At 57.0% G+C, this 12,363-nt stretch overlaps 4 protein-coding genes across 4 annotated transcripts; 2 read left to right on the top strand and 2 right to left on the bottom strand.

Annotated features, from left to right (window-relative positions):
- Positions 1–676: 676 nt before the first annotated feature.
- Positions 677–1,099, bottom strand: INS49_010642 (uncharacterized protein; the record flags this gene model as incomplete). The annotated part of the gene is made up of 1 exon (XM_043171367.1): positions 677–1,099. The coding sequence occupies one exon, from the start codon at positions 1,097–1,099 to the stop codon at positions 677–679; it is 423 nt and encodes a 140-aa protein (XP_043025932.1).
- Positions 1,100–5,918: 4,819 nt separating this feature from the next.
- INS49_010641 (uncharacterized protein) lies at positions 5,919–8,851 on the top strand (the record flags this gene model as incomplete). The annotated part of the gene is made up of 5 exons (XM_043171366.1): positions 5,919–5,923; positions 6,253–6,323; positions 6,653–6,884; positions 6,973–8,555; positions 8,631–8,851. 5 exons carry the CDS (start codon positions 5,919–5,921, stop codon positions 8,849–8,851), a joined length of 2,112 nt encoding a protein of 703 aa, XP_043025931.1.
- Positions 8,852–9,771: 920 nt separating this feature from the next.
- On the bottom strand, positions 9,772–10,620 carry INS49_010640 (uncharacterized protein; the record flags this gene model as incomplete). The annotated part of the gene is made up of 1 exon (XM_043171365.1): positions 9,772–10,620. One exon carries the CDS (start codon positions 10,618–10,620, stop codon positions 9,772–9,774), a length of 849 nt encoding a protein of 282 aa, XP_043025930.1.
- A 692-nt stretch (positions 10,621–11,312) lies between these two features.
- On the top strand, positions 11,313–12,175 carry INS49_010639 (uncharacterized protein; the record flags this gene model as incomplete). The annotated part of the gene is made up of 2 exons (XM_043171364.1): positions 11,313–11,381; positions 11,453–12,175. The coding sequence occupies 2 exons, from the start codon at positions 11,313–11,315 to the stop codon at positions 12,173–12,175; spliced, it is 792 nt and encodes a 263-aa protein (XP_043025929.1).
- Between the last annotated feature and the right edge of the window lie 188 nt (positions 12,176–12,363).

Genomic DNA, 12,363 nt, shown 5'->3' with positions numbered 1-12,363 from the left:
TAGGGACGGACGGGAAATTACGCTCAGATGCCTAGAAGCTCGATGACTGGCGCTACTAAGTATAGCTTCTGATCTTGAGGATACGTGTAGCCTGTCCTGTCCAGTCACACTTTCGCTGCGTACTTCAAAAAATGGCTTCCGTAACAAGATAGGAGCGGGTATGAATGCTCAGAGGGAAATCCAAAACTGATGGAATAGCCAAACACGTTGATAGGAGAAATGGCTGTAGCGCGACCCAGACCACATCGCGCCAGACTTCATGCATATAGATGCTTGCTACTCAATGACACATTCCCCTACAGGAGCTTCTTCCAGGGCTTGCTTGAGTCCCGAAACAGGGACGCCAACCAATCTGAACTCGCTCACTCTGGCCACGCGGAAGTAATGCCCACCATCGCTAATCCTGCGCAAAAGCAACGCTTCCCATCCTCATTTTCTTCGGGGCGCGCTATGGGTCCCGATAAGCAACGAACATACTTCGATCGCGTCCCGTCGCCCCAGTCCACTGTAGGTGGCATATTCCCTTTCGAAGCGCATAGATGCGGTGCCCTCCTTTCCAAGAGGAGCACATTCCCTGGGGAAGCGCAAGGATATGATGCCCTCCAGACTCGGGAAAGAAAGGCTCTGCCAAAATTCCAGAGTTCCACCTGGTAGATATTTCACCCCCCAGACGCAGTCAAGAACCGGTGCCCTTAGCGTGATGGATGATCCGGGGGCGACGCGCCCAAATTGGGTCGTTGTCAATATAACGTAGGTTCACACTGACTGATTCAGCGAAGGTCGACATGGCGACACCAGAGTTTCCGTGGACCTTCCCTTTGACGGATGCCCAAGCCCAAGAGGGTGCAATATAATCTGACTGAACCATGGTGGAAGGACCATAGTCGATATGTGGACCTATGAGGTTTTGATCCACGCTGAATCTAGCGAGCAGGCCCAGCGGCATGAGGCTCTTCCACAGGCCGCAGATATATTCGTCGTCCGTGTTGCGTTGCGCAAAATGCTGAGCGATGGCAGCAATGGCGGGTGGCCGGTCGGTCGGTTCTGAGACTTCCATATCGTTGTAAGGTTTCACGACGTCGAACCAAGGTGATGCCATCTTTTCACCTTTGTCCGTGATGGTGCTGTACCTGTGCATAAACGTTTCCCACCTTGTAATGCCATCGTCGTCTGTCTCGTGCCATGAAGGCGGCGAGTATGAGTCTTTTCTCGCACGAACGGCCTGTCGGGCATTCCCATAGCAATTCCTCTAAACCGAAAAACAGCACTCTGGGCGGCATGAGTCGTTCCTGAAAAGCCCAAGCTCTGTTCAAGAGCGGGTAAGAGGGATTGGGATTGACAGAATTCGCGTCAACCTGCCTTTCAAATTCTTGACGTTCACCCGGTATACTGTACGCTTGAACGCGATATCGCTTTCCCCGGAAGCCCAGGGTAAGCAAGGGAACAAGCGAGCCGGGAGCTCACCGAGAAAAGAGGCCGTCGTGGCTGTCATGCGCAACGACAGCGGCAAAGGTGGTGTACGCGTTGGAGTACACGGAGTACGTAGATTCCTTTGACCAGTCTTTTTGATCACCTTGAATGATACACATCGAATCGATCCATATGTATTCCAGCCCGAGTTTCCTGGCAAAGACTGCAGTGTCACGAAATGTCTGGGGAGGGGTATGCCATGGGATATGGCTAAGGTGTGACTCGTAGTTCGCATTCGTGGTGAGACAACGAGGCCACCTGTCCCGACTGCCCCAGCAATGACTTAGGGCAGCGTACTTGGCACCTGAAGGCACGCTCTCCTTGAGTCGCAAGACGATCCCTCCGACGGGATCGGGTGGAATGTACAGCAGCCTGGAAGGGATGTAAGAGCCAGGTGCATTCGACATCTGGTGCGAACGACAGTATGAATGATTGAGACAACACTCATTGACGCGGTCTTTTGCCCAAGCCACAGAGGTTTCCGAACCGGTCTCTAGTGACGGGAGCTCATCAGGTCCGCATCCAAACATGCCTGGTGGTGCTGGCGCGGAACCGACCGTGAGCAGTTTCCAGCGACTATAGTACTTGTCTCTAATTGTCGGCTCAGGCTTTTCTTGCTCAAACTCGAATGCCACCAATGCTCCTCTGGCGGGACGCCATTCGACGGTGAAACAATCATACTTGCCACCGCCCACCTTCTGCAAGACGCCTAATAGGACAGCGCAGCATATATGACCCTCGGACGCGGACGAGCAGAGCATGGATTTGGCGAAGATATGTCCGAAGCGTTTAGTTCTGGCCTCGGACCTGGCGAGCAAATTCTCCCAAACCCCATCCCAGAGGCAGGTCGGGCACCATTCCTCACGTGGTTTATCGATATCCCCTCGCCAATCATCAGGAATGTCGATGTGTTAAACCGGCGCCCCTTCCGCCGCCGCCGCCTCGTGTGGAGGACAGGACACGACGGATGCCATGCGCAGATATGGAAAAAACGCACCTCGTCCGAGAGGAGATATTGAAGGCGGAGAATCGGTGACCCGGCAGCAGTGTAGCTTCTGCTCCCACACAACAAGCCAGTTGAGACAAATCAGTTGTTTGGTGGCAGAATGCGAAGGTCGGCTCGGTGAGAAGTTCGAATGTTGGGTGTATTCAGAGCTCGATGATCATGTCCGCTGCATGCGGGGCCATGGATCCTGCAGACGTCGTCCCACTCACGGCTAGAAGTTGGTTGAATTTGACCGAGTCTGGCAATTCCTTGAGCCCCCATCGAACTTCAGTTGTTCAGAATTGCGACAGGTGCAAAGGCTCACAAATGTCTCTTCTCCCCAAGTTCAACCACAGCAAATGTTGCAGACACAGTAGTACTTCTCCATGGTTCAAGAAGCTCCAGCAAGCAAGCTAAGGGCTCCGCCGCTGGGTACTCATGTAGGTCGACGAGTACATAAAAGAAGTCGGTCACTGCTTGTGATGTCCGTTTCAATTAATGATGGAGAGAACGTCATGGTGGAAGCAAGGCCGATGGTTTCACGCGGTATAACATCTGGCAACTGGAATTTCGACATCCAGTGACGCTGCATGTACCGAACTGGATGATGTGAAGACGCCCGAAGCCTCGGGGCATGTGTATACCTAGACGGAAAGATGCAAATACAACTCTAATACTTCGTCATACATCGCGCTGGCAGTGCGATGGAACGGATGTAGGTGTGCATAGCTTGTGGACTTCCAAAGCTTGTGATGTGTTTACTACAGGGTCGCGTCGCGGTCGTGTTGGATTGGAGAAGGAAAGCTTCCATGAGGGCACACAGCTTCAAAGAAGTGTCCAGACCATCTGCAATTCCCGAAGCCTCGTACACAATGAGGCTATTCAACCCGCGTCCAAAATATCACAGGCGATAGTTCGTCGGCGGCAAACCCAACGGGATGGAAGGCCTCCCGAGAGGCAACGGCAAAAATACGAGCGAAAGCTTGACTGGGCGGTCCCTTGGCAGGGGTGATTGACGGTGCTCCTTGGGTGTAGACTTACCCGTACAGACCCCTGGGGTTGCTGGATTGCGCCCCCGGTATTCCGAGCTGCATGTTCCTGATCCGCAGATCTCGGGGCCATCTTGGGCAGGCAAGGGCCGACCAGATAGATCATGGAGCCAGATAGACGAGAGGCAGGCCGTGCTATGCCTGGGCTGATCGGCTGTCCGGAAGCAGGCGACGGGCTAGCTCGATCAGCACAGCCCGCGGATAGAAGAGTTTTCTTCTCTCTTCTCATCTGCATTCGGCTGAGACATGCAGACAATCTCGTAAAGACATGTGCCCAGCCCAGCGACTAGGGAAACGTGGGGAGCTCCAGGGGCTATTCTTAGCCGAGGATCGACCAGCCAGGCCCGGGTTGCAGCTTGTTCACCCCACCATCTCAGCAGTTCAGCCCCTTTTTAATCCTGCTCTTTTTCTTGAGGCTGTGAGGCGCCATCAGACGGGACTGTCAACCTGAGCAGGGATGGCCAGAACTAGTGGCTGGCCCGGACCTGCATTGTCCTTCATCTGAGCAGACCTGCTGGAGGGTTGCATCGAGATTGGTGCGTCGGTATGGCCTCTCTGCCCGTCTGGAGCGATTGGCTGACAGGCTGCAGGCTCTGGTTGTCTGGTCGGGAGTTTTGACGCCCAGCATGCGGATTGCCGTTGCTGGCTTTGTTTGAGCCTTGGTTGTTGTTGGACGGGCGTGTCGTCATTGTCCAAATCGGCTGGGGTTTGCATATGATACGTAGTCGATCAAGGGGCCACATACGAAGTCGGCTAAGGCGCCAGGGGCAGTATGTTCCGGGCAGCCGCCCTAGACAACATCGATGTAACAGCCGTTGCTCTTTCAGCAGAGGGCGTGTCGACCACGAAGCCAGAAGCTATGGTGTTGACACGAGGAACGGTTGCTGGGGCGAGGCTGAGGCCCACAAATGTACGAGTCGGAGCCGACACGGGTCCAAAGAGGCGGTAAGGCAACGAACTGCATCAATGTTTGGATACCAACCGGTGGTGCACGTACACTGCAGCTGTTTCCGTTATCTTTCGGTGTAGATGTCGCAAAGTGAGGACACAGAGCCGGCCCAGTCATGGCCAAACCTGTGAGACAGCACCGGATAGACCATGAGCCAACAGAATGTTGGTCTTTCTGTTGAAAAAGAGGATTGGAGGATGACAGGCCCTCAGATCAGCCCGGCCAGTGCTGCCAGTTCAGATGGGGCAAGTAAGCTTCGAGGCTCAGATCATCCATATTCCGAATTCATCCTAGACAGACCAACCCCCACGGGTCTACTCGTCTGATGTCGGCCCGTGCCTGGGTGCCTGGCCACTGTTTCTACCTGGAGCTGGGCTGGTGTCGTCGCTTGGGCCCCTCCTGTCAGGGAATCTAGCTTCTTGTGACAGCTCTGATCACCGTGGGAACAAAGGAAAGGTTATCAGCAGCAGAGACAGGAGAATTCCAGAGGTAGCGGACCAGATGTTGGACCGGCTGGAATGTTCATCTACAGGAAGCTGATGATGAGACGGATTGGGGACAGGCAGGAGATGAGGGACAAGAAAAGATGACATGGGATGGGATTGAGACGTGCCTGCTTTGATGATGGCTGCTTACTGCTCTGCTGGCTGTTACGAGTAGACAACGCAGCAGTTGCCGGGCAGGGGTGGTTTCCCTAGTCTGAGTTAACCGCACAAGCCTGACAAGCTGTTGTGTTGGAAAGGTGGAAGGAGCCCTGGAAGGCAGCGTCATCCGCAGCAGGGGTCCCCTCCAACCAGCCATGTTCCCACCTTCCCACTCACCTCTGGAGGACTGGAGGATACAACCCGGAGCAACCTGAGCCTGGGCCCGTGTCTCTCTGCTTTGAGAGCCAGCCAGTCCAGTAGGAAGGAGTGTGAGGGCCCGCAGACAGAAGGGCAGGGGAGGGGAGGGGTCGGCAAGGAGTGGGCAGGAGGCTGGAGCTGTGCAGCTTCCCCCCCCCCAAATACACACAGACATCCATCCCTGTCCATCTCACTGGGCAGCTGGGGGGAAGGACCTCCAGACAATCCACGTGCGGGCACATTGACACTTGGAATTGACTGTCTGGCTGGGAGTGACCGACTGACTGGGTGAAGGAGAGGCTGCTGCTTGTTGTCACTGCTGGCCAGGTCCCAAAAGCAAGGCCCCAATTCTCAGCCCCATTAAAGAACAATCCCATCCCCCCTGAGCTAAACACCCTTTCCCATCCAGCTGGCCTTTATTCTGTCTTCTCTCCTCCTCTCCCATCTTCTTCCTGCTCGTCCTTCCCACAACTTGCTGTCCCTCTCTCTTTCTAGCCTTTGATACCCATCTCGACTCGGCGACTCTGCTCAAGCAGCGTTGTGCACACCCCGCAGCCGGCCTACCCACCAGCTTCGATATACTACGAAGACAGACAGAACACTTGTTTGATCAATTTGACAAGATGTGGTATGTACAGTACAACAATGAATCTAGATCAAGCTCAGAGAGCACAAGAAAGCAGAGGCAGATTGGAGGAAGAGGAGGAGTACAGACACCCTGTCCACCCGGCGCTCTGGTCCCAGTTTTGGCTGTTGGACAGACCCGACCTCGACTGTCCAACCGGTGACCGTTTGGGGAGCCAAACGGACGCTGGTGGCAGTTCAAGGGACCGGGCGAAGCTTGCCAGAGCTCTGGGATCGGATGGCGGAGCTTGTCCTGCAGAGGCCACGCGCCCCCTTTGAGGCATGGGAAGAGCCGTTCGTGATCAATTGCTGACCGTGTCTTTTCCCCGACAGTGGCATCTTCGGCTACGTCAACTACCTGGTGGAGAAGGACAGGAAGTTCATTGTTGACACACTCATCAATGGTATGTGGCCCTCTCCAAATCCCGCCCCAGTCAGCTAGCTGCGGGAGTTGGGTGGCGCTTGTTGGCTAGGCTGGCATGTGAGCGAGGCTAGCGACCAGCTCGCTCAGCCTCCGCTCTCTGGCCCAACAACCGGGAACCAGCGCCAGCCCGCGCCGGCCAACAGCTGTCCCCCCTGCCCTGCAGCCCGCGCCGCGTTACACTACCCCCTGATTTGACGGGGCGAGGAAGCCATTCACACCTGTTTGCGCGCGCACGGCAGCACCAGCATCAGCATCAATACCAGTAGCAATTGCGCAGCCCAGGACTGACTCGAACCCGCCCTTCTGCAGGTCTCTCCCGTCTCGAGTACCGAGGATACGACTCGGCTGGCCTGGCCGTCGATGGCGACAAGAAGAACGAGGTCTACGCCTTCAAGGAGGTCGGCAAGGTCGCCAAGCTGAGGGAGCTCGTTGACCAGGAGAAGCCAGACCCCACAAAGATCTTCGACTCACACGCCGGCATTGCCCACACTCGATGGGCAACCCACGGCCCTCCGTCCCGCCTGAACTGCCACCCTCACAGGTCAGTAGCCACAGGGTTCCTAGGAATCCGGAGCACCTGCAAAGAAATCGAGAAGTGAAGCAAAGCTGACCAACGGCACCGCTCATAGGTCTGACCCCACCTGGGAGTTCTCCGTCGTCCACAATGGTATCATCACAAACTACAAGGAGCTTAAGACTCTCCTCCAGGCCAAGGGCCACAAGTTCGAGACCGAGACCGACACCGAGTGCATCGCCAAGCTCGCAAAGTACATCTACGAGAAGCACCCTAACCTGGGCTTCGTTGACCTGGCCAAGGCCGTCATCTCGGAGCTCGAGGGTGCCTACGGTCTGCTCATCAAGTCCATCCACTACCCCCACGAGGTCGTGGCCGCCCGCAAGGGTTCCCCTCTCGTGATCGGCGTCAAGACGCAGCGCCGCATGAAGGTCGACTTCGTCGATGTCGAGTACGCCGACGAGCACGCCGCCCTCCCGGCCGAGACCGCCTCGCAGAATGCCGCCATGAAGAAGAGCTCCAAGTCCTCCGATGGCCTCCTGGCTCCCACCCTGCTCGGCGCCGCCGACAAGTCCCTGCTTCACCGCTCGCAGTCTCGGGCCTTCATGACCGATGACGGCATGCCCATGCCCGCCGAGTTCTTCCTCTCCTCCGACCCCTCGGCCATTGTCGAGCACACCAAAAAGGTTATGTACCTGGAGGATGACGACATTGCCCACATCCACGAGGGCTCCCTCAACATCCACCGCCTGAAGAAGGCCGATGGCAGCAGCAACGTGCGCACCATCCAGACCCTGGAGCTCGAGCTGCAGGAGATCATGAAGGGCAAGTTCGACCACTTCATGCAGAAGGAGATCTTCGAGCAGCCCGAGTCTGTCGTCAACACCATGCGTGGTCGTCTGGACGTCGAGAACAAGACTGTTACGCTCGGTGGTCTGCGCTCATACATAAGCACTATCCGCCGCTGCCGACGTATCATCTTCATCGCCTGCGGTACCTCGTACCACAGCTGCATGGCCGTCCGTGGTGTGTTTGAGGAGCTGGCAGAGATCCCCATCTCGGTCGAGCTGGCGTCCGATTTCCTGGATAGGGAGGCTCCTGTCTTCCGTGACGACACATGCATCTTCGTCTCACAGTCAGGTGAGACGGCCGACTCTCTGATGGCCCTGCGATACTGCCTGGAGCGCGGCGCGTTGACTGTCGGTATCGTAAACGTGGTCGGCAGCTCTATCAGTCTGCTGACCCACTGCGGTGTGCACGTCAACGCCGGCCCTGAGATCGGTGTCGCCTCCACCAAGGCCTACACCTCCCAGTTCATCGCCATGGTCATGTTCGCCCTCTCGCTCAGCGAGGACCGCGCCAGCAAGGCGCAGCGGCGAGTCGAGATTATGGAGGGTCTCGGCAAGATCTCGGAGCAGATCTCCGAGGTGCTGAAGCAGGATGCTACCATCAAGGAGCTCTGCGGCAAGGTCTTCAAGGATCAGAAGTCCTTGCTCCTGCTTGGCCGTGGCTCCCAGTTCAGCACAGCCCTCGAGGGCGCCCTCAAGATTAAGGAGATTAGTTATCTCCATTGCGAGGCCGTCATGTCGGGTGAGCTGAAGCACGGAGTGCTGGCCCTGGTCGACGAGAACCTGCCCATCATCATGATCCTCACGCGCGACAACATCTTCAAGAAGAGCTTGAACGCCTACCAGCAAGGTACGTAAAAGGAATCCCCCGCTCGTTACATGTCCCTTCCAAGACATCACTCCTGTACTAACTGAAATCAAATAGTTGTCTCACGTGGTGGCAAGCCTATTGTTATCTGCAACAACGGCGATAGCGAATTCAGCAGCAGCCAGGCCCAGACGATCGAGATCCCCAAGACAGTCGACGTCCTGCAGGGTCTCCTCAACGTCATTCCTCTGCAGCTGATTGCCTACTGGTTGGCGGTCATGGAGGGTCTCAACGTTGACTTCCCCCGTAACCTGGCCAAGTCGGTGACTGTCGAGTAAGCGGATCTCTGTTACTATTCATCTGTACCGGAGTAGCCGCTCGGTCCCGGGCTCTTTTTGCATGCGTTGGATGTTTCTGTGGGATGGGCTTTTGCATACCTGATCGGTCTCTGAAGATGGGCGGGCATGTGATTCGGAGTTCGTGCTTGTTTTTGTCAGTGGTGGAGGATTATCAAAGGAAAGGAAGCATTCAACCATGTAAGGCTAAGTACCAGATGGAAACACGGAGAGCAAAAGTAAAAAAGGCAATAGGGCATGACAACAAAGCCAGCCCAGGATGCCTGCTGCGGCGTGCGTTCTGCTGGATGGCCATTCTTCTTGAGTAATGAAGGGCGAGCGGAATCCGTGATAGTTTAGTAGACAGACCCAGACTCTTTCAAGAGTGCCCACAAATTGAGCAGGCTTCACCATGTCATACAAGGGCCGGAACGCGACACAATCTTGCGAACATGGTTTGTCTGCTAATACGCATGTCTAAACTGCACACGCTGATGATGGGGTTCTAGTCTTCCCGTCCGTGCCGCGCGTCCAAGTAGCTCATCCTCTGGGTTTCCGACTGGACTGGCTCACTGTGGTGGCAATGTCGAATGAGGCAGCGTGGCTAAATACCCGGCCTAGTATGTGAAAGCAGGGCGCATTGACTGACTCTGGGTAGTGCACGGTTTTGAACATTCGTGGCCTGCTTTGCCAGGCCGAGCCAGACCGGCATGGTTGGCTGGCCAGTTATTGACACGTACATGTCCAATCAGTCTCGTGGTTGCCATTTTGATTCATTGGATCTCTCATCAACCCGAGGATGTATTCATTTCGCCTCGGATAAGTCTAGACATACACGGCAGCCCTTTATCGCCCGTTTGCCCTCCCGTAGCAATACCATCAACCAGCACCACCAACAATCCTCCCGACCGCATCGACCACATCTACACATCCTGCGTGCCGTACCCCTTGATCCTGTCGGCAAAGGCCCAGCTCTGGTCCTCGAGCTTCTCGTCGTAGCTGACGTCGACGCCGTCGCGCGTGACGACGGCGAGCGAGTAGCCGTCCCAGGAGCGGGCGTCGCGGTAGTACAGGACCTTCATGCAGTCGCGGATGATCTGGACGGCCTGCTCGCGGGTGAGCTTGGCGGCGTCCTCCTCGGTGGCGGCGTGCTTGCGCATGATGGGCTGGGCGAGCATGGAGCCGAAGCCCGTGGCGAGCGAGGGGCTCGAGAACACCGTGCCGCGCAGGTCGGCGGCGGCCAGGAAGGGCTTGCCGGTGGCGCTGCTGAAGCCCGCGACGAGGACCTGGTTCCACAGGGGGTCGAACTTGTTGCGGCGGTGGTAGAAGAGCTTGGCGAGGTACTTGTGCAGGTTCTCGGCCGACAGGCCCGAGAGCGGGTGGCCCTCGTCGGTGGCAGGGTCGGCGCCCGGGGCGGCGTCGCCCGCCGTGGTGGCGTTGCTGCCGCCGTAGGCCTCGTCGATCTCCAGCTCGCCCAGGTGCCGGTCCAGGAACTGCATGTCGCTGACGTCGCCCGAGAAGCCGACGACCGAGGTGCCGGCGAAGGGCCGCAGCCGCTTGATGTCGCTGAAGCGCGCCAGCGAGCCGTACGACGCGAGGTTGTCGGCGGCCAGCACGACGCCGTCCTTGAACTTGAGGCCCAGCACCGAGGTCCCCGTCACGGCGGGCGACTGCGTGTGGGTCTTGGGGGCCGAGTTGTTGAGGTAGCTGTGGTCGTAGGCGCCGTAGACGTCGTCGCGGGGGCGGCCCCAGGCTTGTGGGCGGTGATCCATGGTGTCTGTGTGGTAGAGGAGAGAGAGAGAGAAGAGGGAGACTGAGAGGTTGTATGGGTCGGAGATGAAGGCTCGGCTGGAGAGTTTCGTGGAAGTGGGAGTGAGGGTGGTTGGTGATGGTCTGCTTGTCTGTTTGGAGGAACGACGTCAGTTGGTACTAGATAGCTTGTAGTGGAGCTGACTTTGGTCTATCTGGGGGATTGAGCTGCGGTTGAGATGTTCAAAACTAAGGCCTGCACTTACCTGGTCGGAGAGATTGAGCAGCGGCAGAGCAGAGCAGATCGGGATCGTGGTGGTGAGAGGGTGTGGTGGTTGAATTGGAGATGGAGCCAGAGAGATGGACCTGGCTGGACGTTGACACTGGACGCTCGGGAGCTTCATTCAGCCTCCAGCACTGGGGGAGCTGTCGCGTTCAGGTGCTGCCTCCCACACGTAGCAGGCCCCCAGCCCAGCAGCCTGCCGCTCCCTGGCCAATGGGGAGCTGGATGCAAGGGGCCCACTCCAATTCGGCCGCTTATCTAATCCCAGCCTGGTACGTACTCTTGGGTATTTGCTCCTGAGCCTGAATTCGACAACTTGACCATGCCCTTTCTCACCACCGGAATTTCGACTCCGCTGTACTTTTGAATCCTCCCTTCCAAAATTATGCTGGATTGATTTAAAATAAGCCTGGAATACCACGTACAGTGATTATGGCACCACTGGTGGGCTACGGCAGCAGTGACGAGGAGGAGGATGAGGTTCAGTCACCCGAAGTTCTGGTATGGACATGCACTGCTTGCAAGAGTGCTTCACCCCCTTTTCTTGTAGAATTGGACTGACTACGATGTAGGAAACAAAAGAAGTTTCAAACGATCCAACAATAAAACCGTCACAGGAGGAAAACGTGGCGGAGAAGGAGGCTCAAGTCTCACCACCGCCACAACCGTCACAACCCAAAGCAGAGCAGCCTGTCCCAGCACCACAACTAGAACCAGTATTGCCATCAGGCTCAGCCACCATGGGCCCAAGTCTACCCCCAGAAGATCAAGCAGAAGCCTACCCGGAGCAGATGGATGAGGACCTGGAAGAGGATGTCCAAGGAGACCAAGCCCGACCGCCATTATCGCCATACTCAGCCAACCGTGCCCTGCTGCACCAGCTCACCCTCCCCACAGTCCCAGATATGGACATCCCCCCATCACCACCCCCAGGCTCCCCGCCATCAGACGCAAGGCACGCAGCCCTCACCTCGAAGTTCGACAAGTTCCTCGAGCTCAAGCGCACCAAGGGCGTGCACTTCAACGCCCGCATCGCCGACTCGCACGCCTTCCGGAACCCGGAGCAGACCGACAAGCTGCTGGGCTTCATCGGCATCGACACCAAGTTCGACAGGGACTCCGGTGCGGGGGCCGGCCAGTACGCCACCACGCTGCCCGCCGACCTCTGGGACCCTGCCGGCTTCCCTGCCTGGGCGTATCGCGGCCAGCTGCGCCGGGCGCAGGAGAAGGTGTCCAAGGAGCGGGCGAGGGCTCAGGGGGAGGCGGTGCAGTTTGTTCCGGCGGCGGATCCTTAGGACGTGGTGTGTGTGTGTGTGGCCTGAATAAGGGGCGCACTCAAGCGACTGGCGCGTGGTTCTTGAATACCCGCAGACGAGTGGAGAGCACTGGAGTCTGGAAGGTCGGCTTCCAACTGTTAGCACGGCACAGTGTCCGAACTAAGGCGCATCTCATGCCGTGAAGACATTATCAAGGTGGTGGAATA

Source organism: Diaporthe citri, assembly GCF_014595645.1.
Source record: "Diaporthe citri strain NFHF-8-4 chromosome Unknown scaffold_4, whole genome shotgun sequence".
In the NCBI taxonomy this organism is placed as follows: Eukaryota; Fungi; Ascomycota; class Sordariomycetes; order Diaporthales; family Diaporthaceae; genus Diaporthe; species Diaporthe citri.
The sequence above is the reverse complement of the archived record's forward strand: the minus strand, read 5'-3'. Positions and strand labels throughout refer to the sequence as shown.